This window comes from Cervus elaphus, chromosome 30, assembly GCF_910594005.1.
Source record: "Cervus elaphus chromosome 30, mCerEla1.1, whole genome shotgun sequence".
Classification (NCBI taxonomy): domain Eukaryota; kingdom Metazoa; phylum Chordata; class Mammalia; order Artiodactyla; family Cervidae; genus Cervus; species Cervus elaphus.
Window position 1 is genome coordinate 75,716,694 of NC_057844.1, and position 15,503 is coordinate 75,732,196.

Genomic DNA, 15,503 nt, shown 5'->3' on the forward strand with positions numbered 1-15,503 from the left:
AACACATGAATGTTACTAGAAAAATTCAGAAACCACTGACTTTTCAGTGATTTTCTTAACAAACACTTGTTCTTATGTTTGTCTGCATATTAATATGTAATACTATAATCATTTTCTGTAAGTAAAATTGTCCCAAGTTTTTATGATATAGTTAACCACGTAAGTGTTTGGAAAGAGAATGAACCGATTCCAGGTGTCTGGCACCTGAGTAAGTTTGGGGTTGACTGATTTGCACCTTCCGGCTCGGTTGACGACTTAACTAGAACATATTTATCTACTAACAACTTAGATAAGGTGATGTCGGTGTGATGGGTGAGGCTAGCTAGCAGTGTAAGTTTATTACACTGAAGAGGGGAGATTGGGAAAGAGGTTTGGACACAGTCAGACGATTGATTGCAGAGTCCCCAGAGAGCCGAGGTGGAGTTCCAGTGGAGTGGATGCTTGAGGGTGAAATTCTGCTTTCAAATTGGATCGAGAGTGGCCTTCTGCCCCTCTCTGATCTTTGTTGGTGTCAGCTAGAAAGCGACCTTGTCATGAAGGACAGTTTCAGAGAGCCTCAGTTAGAAAATGATAGGGAATGTTTCCTTCAGGGCTTGTATATGGACTTTTTGCTTCAGAACAATCCATGGCTCAGGCCTGAGAGGACTGGGGGAGGGTGCGTCTTAACTAAAATTTCAGTAGATCCTCTAGTTACCCTGTTTGGTTTCCTGTGATCGTGAGTTTCTCCTCTCCAGTCGATGATGCTGGGAAAGTGTTTACTTGGCTGTGTACTCCTGGGGGGAGACACTGGAAATTTCGGTGCTCCTGGGCTGAGAGAGCCACGTGCATCTGTTCTTGGATTTCTGAGAAAGTCATAGTATCTGACTTCCAGTTTAAAGCTCGGAATCGCTATAAATATAAGATGGTGTTTTTTTTCTTAATTAGTTGGGAGGGTTATATAGTGAAGAACAAACAAGCTAACCAGCTAAGTAAGAGTAGGAAACAATTTCCCAAGTTACTGACCAAGCCCTTCAGTAGCTAGTATTCACAAAGCTAATGGTGCTGTGAAATCTTTTTTCCTCTCTTTTGTCCTTTGACTAGATTCTGCCTCATCTCTGATGTTTGAATGTTACAAGGTTTTTTTTTTTTCACCCCAGAGGACTCAGTATTGTTTTTAAAAGGAACAGAAAGTGAGAATATTTTACAGTGGGAGTATTTTTATTGATGTTAATGTAAAAGCTGTACTTGAATCTCAGAAGAGCTGAAAGCACTCTTGAGCTTGCAGTCAGCCTCCATTGATAACAGAAAAGGTAGACCCTGACAGGAAATGTCCAGATTGGAGCTCGCCTTACGTGTGATCCTGTTGATGCAGTGCCTTAGATATTACTAAGATTCAGTGTGGCTGCGTGGTAAGGGAGCGTATTTTCATGATGTTGTATTTAGTTTATTGTTTAAAAAATGAGTGGGGTCTTCTGTCACTTCAAAGGAAACAGTAATAAAATTCATAACTTTAAATTACTTATTTTTTTAGTTTTTGCTTGCCTGGGATTTTTGTCACCTGCCAACCGCGGAGCTCTGATGACGTGTGCTGTGGTCTTATGGGTGCTGCTGGGCACTCCTGCAGGCTACGTCGCCGCCAGGTTCTACAAGTGTAAGTAGGAGCTGCCCTGCCGGCTCTCAGACCAGGAGTCTCTAACCTGCCACGTCGGGGGTCTGAGCCTTGGTGTCTGGTAGTTGAGGCTCTTCAAGCAGTGTGTTTAAAGAAGCTTGTGAAATGGATGACTGTCCCTAGATGTGCTTGTTAATCATGCTTATTAAACAGTGGCTTCAGCAAGTTTAGGTGCTGCCTCTCCATTGTCCCCTCTCTTCCTTCTTGAGTTTTGATTTAATAGTTTTGGCTGAACAACTTAGCTTGGCTACATTCATAGAAATATATTTAGTCTAGTAAAGGGAAAAAAGTTATCAGTCATTTATTAAAATGAATAGCATATATATATACACACACATATATATAGGAATACTTTATGTGAGAGCGGTCATACTTACATTGATTTAATATTTATGAAAGTACAGTGTACTTAAATTCAGATCTCACTGTTTTGAAGAGCCCCCAAATAAGTTACTCTTGTAGCAGGGTTTAGTTGCATTCTCTTGTTTTCTTGCTTTCCAAAAGTAAAATTAAGTTCAGTGAAAAAAGAATTCAGAACCACAGAATAAGGGTGGGATAGGATTAGATGACTTAGAAAGCAGCTTTTCTTGGTCAGTAAATGCCAAAGTTTGCCCTACTTAGGAAGCCTGTGGTCCAGTTGAGATGATCCTGTCGGTAATCTGATTGAAAATGCCAGGGAGATGATGACACAGGGCTAGGATTCCCCAAGGTCTTCTGATAGATCTAAGGTTTCAGCTAAAACACATAGGGTTACTTAGGTGACCTTAAGGTGTGGTTGACTAGACTCAACCCCAAATAGAAGTATTAGATTTTGCCAGATGTGTAGAGTATGTGAAGGTCTGTGTGCATGTGTGAGTGAGTGAGTGTGTTTTCTTGCTGTGAGTTTTGTCAGCCTTCTTTTTTCCTTTCATTCTTTGCTGACAGACAGGATTAGGCTGGTCATACGTATTTTAGCACAAAGGAGATGTGGCTGGAGCCCGGCCTGCTCCCCCTTTCTCACAGTCTCTGTGCACGCGCTTTCCTCCTGTCCCTCACTCAGGCTTTGCGCCTGCACACCTCCCACCTGCTGCGTGGCCCTCTGGCCTGCTGTTCCCTCCACCTGACTGCCCACCCATACTCCCTGCCCGACAGACACACCTCCCCTCACCTCCCCTCTACTTCAGCCCTCCTTGCTGCAGATTAAGGAGCACATTCACCAGGCAGAACATTCGGAGACACACTGTCACACAATGCTTCATTGTATAGATTCATTTTTAATGTTTCAAATAATAATATTTGAATTTTGATTGGAATTGTATTAAACCCCCAAAATTCATAATTTCACAGTAGTCTTGTCAGTAATGCTATGAATTCAAATCATATATATAAATTATTTTAGACCAAGAAGTACTTAAACTTATAAATTGTTAAAACTTGTTTTAAAAATGAAAGCTGTGTTCAGATCTCAGCCAGTTTTATCGCCAACTTTTAAACTAGGAGTGGAGGAGTACTTTCATTTATTTTACTCTAGATACTTTACGTTTTTAAAGTGGGGGAAAAAATTAAAAGTAAAGAAGAGTAAAAAGTTGGTAAGTAAATTGTTCCGTCAGGTGGCCGCACCCCTTCTGTTCTTAGTCACCTGATCCTACACGCTGACCTCCCCACCCCCGACTGGAGAAGCTGCCCTGCTGGAGGTACCCTGGCGATTCAGACCTCTTGTGGGCATTCAGCAGTGCTGCCTGTCAGGCCTGAGGGTGCCTAGTTTTATAACAGATTCTGAAACTGACCTCAAGGTAAAGGAGCATTTCCAGGGTACCCTTTCTTCATCCAGTCCCAGTGATTGAAACTGGGTTAGAATTTAAGGGTTTGTTTTGTTTTGAAGTTAAAAAAAGTAGAAGAGAAAATTGTTTGGATGACTTTCTTTTGATACTAGATTTATTTTGTGCTGAAACAAAAGTCTTTAGAGGGAGACTTAATCCAGGCAGTCCTGGGATGTGTGTCTCTGGGTTTGGATCATTTGATGAGGGAGTATTAGGAGCTTTGCTCATGTCATTTTTCTAGGAATAGGCACCCAGTGCTGTGTGTTCATTTGTCCAGCGCCAGACCTGAGGTATGGACATTTGGTTTGCTTTGAAGGTACGTCTTTGTGTTAATGCCACTTTTGTTTTCTCCTGCAGCCTTTGGAGGTGAGAAGTGGAAAACAAATGTTTTATTAACATCATTTCTTTGTCCTGGGTAAGTGGAGTTTTCAATAAGAACTTGCTTAACATAGTTATATTTTAGTTGTCCTATAAGTCTAATCTTTTCTGTGTGTATCCAAGAAAATGAATTTAATTTTTAAAAAGTGAATGTTCAGTGAACATTTGCAGAATGACTACTACCTGTTTTACCTGGAAAAAATTGCCTTTAGACAGGAGAGTTTTTTATGTATTCCTTTTCTTAAAAGTCTGTTTCTTAGTCTAGCAATCCCGAGCATGATGAAAATATGTTAAGGGGTAAATTTCATAAGGTGCTGATAGGAGTTTAAGTCAAGCAAAGCCAATTTGAAGAGCAATTCGGTTTTCTACTAAAGTTTTTTTATTTTTTAATTTATTTTTAATTGAAGGGTAATTGCTTTACAGTATTGTGTTGGTTTCTTCCAAACATCAACATCTACTGAACTTTTAAATTCACATACCCTAATGACCCAGCAATTCCACTTTACTGTGTATAGCACAGAAATTCTGATACTCACTGCATATGATTGCCACTATATCATTTTGCTTCTACCTCAAATGTTACCCAGATGCCTATTGTGTCTTTCAGGATTGTGTTTGCTGACTTCTTCATAATGAACCTGATTCTGTGGGGAGAAGGATCTTCAGCAGCTATTCCTTTCGGGACCTTGGTTGCCATATTGGCTCTTTGGTTCTGTATATCTGTGCCTCTGACATTTATTGGTGCATACTTTGGTTTTAAGAAGAATGTAAGTTTATAGATGTTAACTTATTTGAATGAACCTCAGCCGTGGCAATTAGCATATGCCACCTTAAAGATGCAAGTGTCTAGAAGATAGAAACTAGCCCTGTGGGATCTGAATTTCATAGAAAATTGATGACTTCTTAATTTGACTGCAGTCATTCTTAAAATAGTACTCAGAAGTATGCGGTTAGAGAGAGGTTATGGATATAAACTTAGATTTCAAAGTTTCACAAGGAAATGTAAATGGAAACTGAAATAGATTACAGGGAATGAAATACTAATTTAAACTAATGAAAAATATGAATTTATTACATTAAAAATAAATTGTTCCTTTTTTTAACTTAAAAAGTACATGTATCTTTTTTTCTTAGCAACAAATGTTTCTAATCTATATAACTTAACTAAGTAAACAGGGTAAAACTGAGTATGGGTTAGGAAGTAAAGCTGTAAAAAAAAAAATCAGTGACCTTACAGTAAGGATAGCAGCCTTTTTAATATGTAGTTTTGGGATAAATTTTATATACTTAGCTGCTAGTATTTGATTTTTGGAAGGATTATAATCAAGGCTCAGTCCCTCCCTCCAGTCTGTCTGTCTCCACGTCTGCTGCCCGCTTTCTACCCACAGGCCAAGAGGAAACTGAGAATCCATTCTTGTGTCCTTCTCTAACTCCGCCATCTTTGCTCTTCTCTGAAAATGTCTCCACAAGGTTAAAAGAAGTTACATAGTTCAGTACACCTTGTGAGGGGACCTGGAATACCTTGGAAGAAACTTATGTACTTTTAAGAGACTACAGAGTTTCCACTGCACCTACCATGCCAAGCTACTAAAAGATTTCTCAGTTCTTTGACATTTTGTTTATGACTTGAAATGTGTATAGCATAAATAGTAAACTGACATGATTTGAAATTTTTAAATAACATAGATGAAATAAGTACTTAAAATTCTAAAAATATAAAATTTGAAGAATGGTATAGTGATTCTCTCTGCCTCTATACATATACATTGACATATGAAATAATTGAGTTCACAGAAGTATAATCTCAATGAGAATATCAGGTTTTAACTTTTGCTGTATCATAACGAAAACTATAGAAGTAGGTTTTGAACTTTTTTTACATAGGAAGTGAATTTCTGCATGTGTACTCTCCCCCCCTCCCCCACGTTACTGTGTTTAGGTACTTTAGGCTCCAGTTGTTTTTATACTACCATGTAGTGTGTTATAGAAAAGAATCATTGAGAACATCACCAATAATTTATGATCATAAAGCTTCATATAACCATTCATTATCTTCCTTGTGTTCTTAAGTCTTAGCAAAAATTGAGCAATTTTAATAGAAATGCCATTGTCCATCTCCAAAAAACACATTGACAACAATTTCAGAACCAGCCCATTTCTTTTTTGTTTTTTGGTTTTTTCATTTATTTTTATTAGTTGGAGGCTAATTACTTTACAATATTGTAGTGGTTTTTGCCATACATTGACATGAATCAGCCATGGATTTACATGTGTTCCCCATCCTGAACTCCCCTCCCACCTCCCTCCCCATCCCATCCCTCTGGGTCTTCCCAGTGCACTAGCCCCGAGCACTTGTCTCATGCATCCAACCTGGACTGGTGATCTGTTTCACGCTTGATAATATACATGTTTTGATGCTGTTCTCTCAGATCATCCCACCCTTGCCTTCTCCCATAGAGTCCAAAAGTCTGTTCTATAAATCTGTGTCTCTTTTTCTGTCTTGCATATAGGGTTATCGTTACCATCTTTCTAAATTCCATATATATGCATTAGTATACTGTATTGGTGTTTAACTTTCTGGCTTACTTCACTCTGTATAAGGGGCTCCAGTTTCATCCATCTCATTAGAACTGATTCAAATGTATTCTTTTTAATGGCTGAGTAATACTCCATTGTGTATATGTACCACAGCTTTCTTATCCATTCGTCTGCTGATGGGCATCTAGGTTGCTTCCATGTCCTGGCTGTTATAAACAATGCTGTGATGAACATTGGGGTACATGTGTCTCTTTCAGTTCTGGTTTCCTCAGTGTGTATGCCTAGGAGTGGGATTGCTGGGTCATATGGCAGTTCTATTTCCAGTTTCTTAAGGAATCTCCACACTGTTCTCCATAGTGGCTGTACTAGTTTGCATTCCCACCAACAGTGTAAGGAGGGTTCCCTTTTCTCCATACCTTCTTCAGCATTTATTGCTTGTAGACTTTTGGATAGCAGCCATTCTGACTGGCGTGTAATGGTACCTCATTGTGGTTTTGATTTGCATTTCTCTGATAACGAGTGATGTTGAGCATCTTTTCATGTGTTTGTTAGCCATCTATATGTCTTCTTTGGAGAAATGTCTGTTTAGATCTTTGGCCCATTTTTTGATTGGGTCATTTATTTTTCTGAAATTGAGCTGCAGGAGTTGCTTATATATTTTTTAGATTAATCCTTTGTCTGTTTCTTCACTTGCTATTATTTTCTCCCATTCTGAGGGCTGTCTTTTCACCTTGCTTATAGTTTCCTTTGTTGTGCAAAAGCTTTTAAGTTTAATTAGGTCCCATTTGTTTATTTTTGCTTTTATTTCCAATATTCTAGGAGGTGGGTCTTAGAGAATCTTGCTGTGATTTATGTCGGAGAGTGTTTTGCCTATGTTCTCCTCTAGGAGTTTTATAGTTTCTGATCTTACATTCAGATCTTTAATCCATTTTGAGTTTATTTTTGTGTATGATGTTAGAAAGTGTTCTCGTTTCATTCTTTTACAAGTGGTTGACCAGTTTTCCCAGCACCACTTGTTAAAGAGGTTGTCTTTTTTCCATTGTATATTCTTGCCTCCTTTGTCGAAGATAAGGTGTCCATAGGTACGTGGATTTATCTCTGGCCAGCCGATTTCTTACAGTAAATATATAACTAAAAGGAGAAGCTTAACTCTACCTTTGTATTAACTGCTATTTTCTGAGTCCTATATTGTTTCCTCCTGTGTGTTTCTTAGTTTAAAGCCATTAGTCATTGGATCACTGCTGGAAATGGTGGTGGCTTGTTCCAGTAGACAGACTGACTATTGTACCTGGTGGTATCTGGTTTGGGGCTTCTAAATACAAGTTTCACTCTGATGACCTAGGTAGACTTGTATTGCTGTTAGTGTCAGCATGGATGCTGAGAAAAAGCTGACAAATAATCTAGTACAGAGAAGAATTTCTTAAATAGATAAATAATTATTAACCCTTTCTCTTTCTTTTTTCTTTTTACTGAAGGCCATTGAACACCCAGTTCGAACCAATCAGATTCCACGTCAGATTCCTGAACAGTCTTTCTACACAAAGCCATTACCTGGTATTATCATGGGAGGGATTTTGCCCTTCGGGTGCATCTTTATACAGCTTTTCTTCATCCTGAATAGTATTTGGTAAGCTGGGCACCAAGTCCTCTTGTTCTCATTCCCATTGTATGTATTGCTAGCTTTCTCTTTTTGTTTATACGGCTTACTGTTTATACCTTTAAATGTCAGCTGTTCTCCAGTAATCAGAGATCTTAAGAGATAAAAAGTTGTTTTATCTTTTCAGTGTTAGAAGAATTGTGATAAGAATTATTATTAGTCAAGGGCTTATTATTTATTACTTAATTCTTACAGCTCTATGAGGCGGATATTATCCCATTTTACAGAGATGAAAATGAGATTTTGAAGGTTAAGTAATTTGCCTGTGTCACCCAGCTACCATGTGACAGAAAATTCATCTAAATCTCTCCAGTGCTGTGTTTTAATAACTAATCTGTACTGCTTCAGAGGAGTGTCTTTGAGCTCTTGATGGGAGGGGATTCAGGCAAGCATTGTTGAACTAGGCAACCTTCAAAGTCGTTTCTTATCCCAAGACCCCTTCATTCTCTGGTTTCTTGTTCAAGTAGAAAAATGCACCGTGGTAATTTTGAGCCGCTCATACACTACAGTATGTTGTGATCTTTATTTGATCACATTGACATATGCTACAGAAAGTATCAGGGTTCCAGGTAGCATTGTGAGAACTAAATTTGAATGTTTTTAGTTACTAGAGCCTGTCTTTCCTTCCTGTTTGTTATAGTGTTTTCCAAATTCAGCTGATGCTATCATATATGATAAGAAACAGTCTGTACCCAATATAACCTTTTCTTAGTTTGGCTCTGTCTTTACATTAATTTTGGCGGGGGGAAGGGGGAGTGTCAAATTTTTTCTGACTCATCAGTAGACAGACAGACTAAGCATATTTGAATAAGTAAGAGTTTCAAGTCCTCCTGGAACAGGAAGACAATTCAGCCCATTATTGTGTCCTGCCCTGCCCTGCCCTGCCGCATACATCACCGTCTAAACCTGTGAGAATTTGTCGTCGATTAGATGGGAGAAAAAGCAAACATTTTCAGTTCAAAAAAAAAGGAATGTGTCATTTACTGTGTCAAAAAGAAGCTGTTGATCGGTTCCTCTTGACTTGTTTGATTGTAGGTCACACCAGATGTATTACATGTTTGGCTTCCTGTTCCTGGTGTTTATCATTTTGGTTATTACCTGTTCCGAAGCAACTATACTTCTTTGCTATTTCCACCTATGTGCAGAGGTATGGATTAGCAATATTCGCTTAATGTTAATTTGCTAACAGTATTTATAATTTTGGCATAAGGTAACCGTGAATACTATTAATTGAAGTAAATATGTGTTATTAAGGTAGAAATTGACCTATATTCCTAAATCAAATGCAGCCATCTTTAAGACTCAGTTAAGATAGTTTCCCAGTGCAGTATATTTATTATTTATTTAGAACTTAACTTTTAAAATGTTAATTTCCTAAGAATAGCACATTATGCTGAATTTTTAAAAAACTGTTGGACTTTAAAATTACTATTCTTACTGTGATACAGACACTTACAGACTGAAAATTTAGTGAGAGCAAACATTTTACGTGGAAAAATTTATTAAAACATATCAGAGATTTTGTTTCAGTGAGTTATATACTTGGCAGCAAGACAAAATGATGATGTCCTTGGGTGACTTTTAAAAGATTTAGATTGTGTTAAATCATTATTTTATAGTTGTTTTCTATACAGGAGATAAAATCTTTTTTTTTTTAGGAGATAAAATCTTAACTGTTAAATTTGATATGCTTTTTTAGAAAATTGAAGTTCACATAACATGAAATCAACCATTACAAAGCGAACAATTCAGGGGCACTTACTACATATACAGTATTGGGTAATCACTGTCTCCGTCTCAGAATAGTTTCCTCACCCCTAAAGAAAATCCTGTACCCACTAAGCAGTTGCTTCCTGTTCTCTCTCCCCTTCAGACCCTGGCAGCACTAGTCTGCTTCTGTCTCTGCAGATTTGTCTGTTCTGGAAATTTCATATAAATGGAAGTGCACAATATGTGTGCCCTTTTGTGTCTGGCTTCCTTCAGCTGGCAGTGTTTTAAGGTTCATCTCACTATAGCATGTGTCAGTGGTTCGTTCCTTTTTATAGCTGAGTAGTTTTCCATCATGTAGTTACACTCCAGTTTGTTTATACATTCATTCATTGATGGACATTAGGTTTGTTTCCACCCTTTGGCTATTGTGAATAGTGCTGCTATGAACATCCATGTACAAGTACTCATTTGGGTGCCTGTTTGCAGTTCTTTGGGGTATATGTCAGAGTGGTATTGCCGTGTCATATAGTTACTTTTTGTTTAACTTTTTGGGGAACCATCAAACTTCCACAGTGGCTGCACCATTTTATATTCCTACTAGCAATGCACAAAGGTTCCAGTTTCTCCACATCCTTGCCAGTTACCTGGTATTTTCTGGTTTTTTAAGTTATAGCCACCATAGTGGGTGTGAAGTGGTGTCTCATTGTGGTTTTGATTTTCATTTTCCCAATGACTAATGATGATGAGCATATTTTCTTGTGTATCTTGTTTGGAGAAATGTCGAATTCCTTTGCTCATTTATAAGTTAGATGGTTTATAATTTTGTTTAATTGTAAGAGTTCTTTTTATATTCTGGATACTAACCTTTATCAGATTATGATTTGTAAATATTTTCTCCCATTCTGTAGTTTGTCTTCTCACTTTCTTAATAATATGTTTGTCACGAAAGTTTTTGTATATTTCTTTTCTTTTAGGGAATCATACATTTTAAAATACAGCCTAATGCTTAATTATTCATAAACCATTTAAGATTTTTCTACATGTTTTTAGCCAATCTTTTAAGTAGCTCCATCAAAGATAGAAGGTGCTTCTCAGCACCTTTAGTGAAATTGGCAAACTTCAGTATGAAAAGGGACTGGAATCAATAGCAAAAACTGGGTTTGGGGGGCTATTCCATTTAGCTGTGTTCTCTATATTAACTTTTTTCAGCTGCATTACCTTTTAATTGGAAAGTAATTCTTGATCCTGAATTTTTTTCTCTTCTACCCAGGATTATCATTGGCAGTGGCGTTCATTCCTCACCAGTGGCTTTACTGCAGTGTATTTCTTAATATATGCAATACATTACTTCTTCTCAAAACTGCAAATCACAGGGACCGCAAGTACGATCCTGTACTTCGGGTATACCATGATAATGGTTTTGATCTTCTTTCTTTTTACAGGTAAGATTTAGAATGATTTATTTTTAGTTAATAACATTATTTATAATTATTTATTATTTATAATTATTTTGCTTTTGTAAAACCCATGAAGGCTTCTACTACTTGTTGCTCCTATTTTTAGTTCTCAGTGCAACTAAGCATAGTTTGGTCTGCCCCCCTGTGAGGGTGAGGTGAGTGCCAGTCAAGCAAAGGTGAGAAGACAGGACGTAGGGGAAGAAGACCACCAGGGACCATTGTTGTGCTGAAAGTACAGGGGCGCCTTGCGCAGAACATCTCAAGGCTTCTGCCTGTTCATCTCTTAATGGAACAGTCTTGCTTCTGCTCATTTCAGAAATAGAGTAAAAAGCTCTAGCTACCTAAATTGAGGAGTAAGTAGAAATTGGAGGTTAGAAATTTAAGATGAGATTGAGAATAAATGATACCAAGAAAAGATGAGCATAGGACATCTCTTATTCTGAAAGTTTTAAACTGCAGGTTTATATCTCCACTTCCAAACCCATTTACCTAGTGGGATAAAGCGTGCTTTACATTGGTATTTATATATGTACACCTTCTCTGTCGACCTAGGAAGGTTCTCTGTATCTCAGTGCTTGGGTGCTTGGGGATGCTTAAGCCAGAATAACAAATGGAGGGACCATTTCTTTTATTTTAAGATTGTGTTGCATGCTATGTGAGGAAGTATAGGAGTCAAAAAGAAAAAGAAACTTGTTAAAAAATTAACTTTTCTACTTTCTACTCATCTGTTAGCATTTAAGAGAATTAGGTAGAGTTTTGAAGTGCCCCTGTTGTTATATCAGTGTATATAACAGGATTCAGGCACTTAGATCAGTTCTGTACATCAGGTCATTCATTGGTCATAGTGGTGTAGGTGTGATCATTTATGCTCCATAAATGATCTGTGAAACAGTCATAGCCTATGAAACGAGGATTACTGTTTGGGGGCATCTGTATCCGTGTCTGTGAATATATATACAGTTTATTCCTTGTTACACACAAAAAATCATGGTCTGGGTGAATGTCTTGTTTTTCCAGGCACATGTTATCATGATCATTCAACCATCACCTCAACTTTATTGTTCTTGACTTTTAAAGCATTTTTATTTATTTTGAATAAAACAAATTTTCTAATCTAAATTCTGGAGCCACATCAAATTTAAATCAACCAATGAAGCCAGTGACTTTTAGTGTATTTCAGTTTGTGGGAAAGGGTCTCTGCATGGGAATGCTGAGCCCTTTCAGTGTCTAGCATTTTTCTAAAGTGGGAATACCCACATTTATTTCAGGACTCTGCACTGACACCGTTTTTTTGTCTATCTATTTTACAAAACAATAATTACTATTCTGCCACATTAGGAAAGATGCCACTTTTAGTATGTACACTGTACCCATTTAGTATTAAGAACAAATAAAATACTAGAAGTACTTGAAGAACAAAGTAAACTTAACTTTCTTGGAGTTGCTGGTATGATGATAAAATGTTTTTTCTCATCTTGAAATGCCTTCTATTATCTTGAAGTTCTTGTTTCACATAAAATTATTTCAGTGTATTTTATGTTTTCTCCTTTACTTTTCTGGAATTAACCCCAACCTCTTCTCATGCCTTAATAATGACCCTTTGAATATCCAGAAGGTACATCTGTGTGTCCTCGAAAAAGCACATAGTGCATGGCATGTGCAGAGCAGGTGCTTGGTTACATGTATGATGTAAGAATGGGTATAATAACATTCATAACTTCTGTGGTAATGTCCCAACTATAGTCTCTTGACTTATAAAATCTTAAAACAATGGTGAAAACCATTGGAACTTTAAATATAAAACTTCCACAAGGGGCATGTGTATCCCCTTCTATATTCTTCTATAGCCCTACCTATTGACTATTTCTTAGGGAATAATCTTGGGGGAAATGCTATGCATCAATTCGAAAGTGTGGTAGGCAGTTTCATAATTTAGTACATATTCTCTTGCAAAACAGGGTCTCTGAATTTACATTTATTGCATGTAAGTATGGTACAGTTTAAAAGGATGCTACACTTGAAATCAGAAGAAGTAAATCTGAATCCTGGCCTTTCTTATTAGTCACAGGCTCTAAACAGTTCCATAATCCCTCAGAGCCTCACTTTAATCAACTGTCTGGCATTCAAATTTTTTGGACTCTAAAGTGATAAAAATACCTGAAAATCAAGGCCTGTATCTTTTCATGAGTCTACCCATTTATTCTGTGTAACAGTCTGTGGAGGCCGGGAGGGCAGATAAAATTCTCTCTCTTTAATGAGATAAATGGGGTGGAGATTCCAGGTGACTCATCTAAAGATGATTCACACAGCTCAGGACAGCGCTGCTGTGTCCTCCAGTTCTGTGCCACCTCTCATCTCAGAGGGCGTGTGTCATTATTCTTTATCATATCACGTTAACACTTAGTAAAATCTTTCTGAGTTATTTTGTAATAATAATCTTGGAAAACTGATCATTCCCAATAACTGTACTTAGAAAATATTCCCTTTTAATTCTGTGAATCTGATATTCTGATTTTTAAGCTGTTCATATCACATGTTGAATTAATAGCATTTTCCATTTTGTGATAAGAGTATTTTTAAATAGGAAAGTAAGATTGGCATCCTTTTTCTCTTCCAATTTTAGCCTTTTCCATGTAATAAGAAAAAGAATATATTATAGAAAGCTTTAGATAATCTTATAGCATAAAAAGCTTTTTTTAATCAATTTCTGTAAGAAATTTGATTTGAATTAGTTCTGTATTTTTCAGAAAAGTTTAGGGTCTTTGGTGTATTCCTGGTAATGGCTTATAGTTTTGGTTTATAGTTTTATGGCTTTTTTAAGGAACCAGTCATTTTAAGCCTGTACTTTTATGTAAATCATGAAGCTGCCTTTGTTTTTTGTTTTTTTTTTCTTTTTCTTTTTTTTTCTTTTTTATTTGCCCAAGTTCCCAAAGTCATGTGGGAAGTTAACAGAGAATATGAGCTCAGGAAAAAGAAGAAAACAGGTCGCAGTGTATTGGGTTGGTGAAGCTGCCTTTGAAAGGAGGTTGACTTTTGTTTTTTCTTTTATAGGAACAATTGGCTTCTTTGCATGCTTTTGGTTTGTTACCAAAATATACAGTGTGGTGAAGGTTGACTGAAGAAGCCCAGTGTGTCCAGTTAAAACAGAAATAAATTAAATTCTTCATCAACAAACACCTGTTTTTGTCACTACCTTGAGTTTTACCAGACTTATTGGCCTAGTAATCCTTAAGAAACAACATGATTCTAAATACACCTCTCCCGGTACACCAGTCCCCGCAGAATGTGTTATCAACACTAAAACATTTGTATCGTGATTTGATTAAGTATATATTCAGTTGTTCTCAGTGAAGAGAAAATTTAAATATTATGTGCATTTGTAAATATAATAGCTATAAAATTTTCAGTACTTCTAATGGCAGAATAGAAGAGGCCATATTAAACAATACTGATGAAATACAGGACAGTTCATTGTAAATAGGATTTTCTAGGCTCGGTAGGTGGAAAGAATTATTTTTCTTTGAAGGAAGTAACTTTTTATCATGGTAATTTTGAAGGATGATTCCTATGATGTGTATTGGGGTGGGGGGGATGCTGCTTTTAAAAAAATCTTGTATTGGTTGTAACTGTTCATATCTTCTTTTCTGTGTTGACTTCATTATTCCCATGGTATTGGCCTTTTAAACTATGTGCCTCTGAGTCTTTCAATTTATAAATTTGTTATCTTAATAAATATTGTAAAAACATCTTCAGTGCATCATTACCTGTTGTATATTCATGGGGATTCTGTAAATACAGATCTAATTACCAATGGTGTTTTTAAGTGATTTATACTGTTTTATCAGATTCTACTGATTTTCGCTAATATACTTTCTGAGCTTTGAGCTAAATGAAATTCCAATTTCCCAGTCTTTGTAACAAAACTAAACTTTTCACTATTAGGCAGTAACAGAAATTTTAGTCATGCATATCTAGATGAATTATGTAAGTATAGTAGTTAATATGAGCCTACTGCATTGCCGTTAAGGATTTCATATTTTTTTTTACCTGTTTTTCAAAATACAGTATTTTTTATTTTTTTAAATCAGTTTTTATGATCTATACATTAACAATGACTAGCAGCTCTTCTTCAAACGTATGATTACATTTGTCTTAATTTGGATTTCCTGAACTTAAGAAATCACTGTGTTGCAGCGTGTTGACTGGGACTGTCTCCTGGACAGCAGGAAGCTAAGCGGGTGGGGCTGGATCAGCCGCACTGTGGACATTCACCTGTCAGCAGAGCTGGGGTGGAAGGAGCTTGGGCGCTCAGCATC

General features: G+C 36.9%; 1 protein-coding gene across 1 annotated transcript in view; it reads left to right on the forward strand.

Moving 5' to 3' along the window:
* TM9SF2 (transmembrane 9 superfamily member 2) overlaps positions 1-14,933 on the forward strand; it is a 51,038-nt gene extending 36,105 nt beyond the window's left edge. Inside the window, exons 11-17 of the mRNA XM_043891844.1 lie at positions 1,511-1,630; positions 3,805-3,862; positions 4,433-4,592; positions 7,839-7,990; positions 9,056-9,167; positions 11,001-11,172; positions 14,239-14,933. Of these exons, the coding sequence (XP_043747779.1) occupies positions 1,511-1,630; positions 3,805-3,862; positions 4,433-4,592; positions 7,839-7,990; positions 9,056-9,167; positions 11,001-11,172; positions 14,239-14,306 (842 nt within the window). The 3' untranslated portion in view covers positions 14,307-14,933. The remainder of the gene's footprint in view (positions 1-1,510; positions 1,631-3,804; positions 3,863-4,432; positions 4,593-7,838; positions 7,991-9,055; positions 9,168-11,000; positions 11,173-14,238) is intronic.
* Positions 14,934-15,503: the final 570 nt, after the last annotated feature.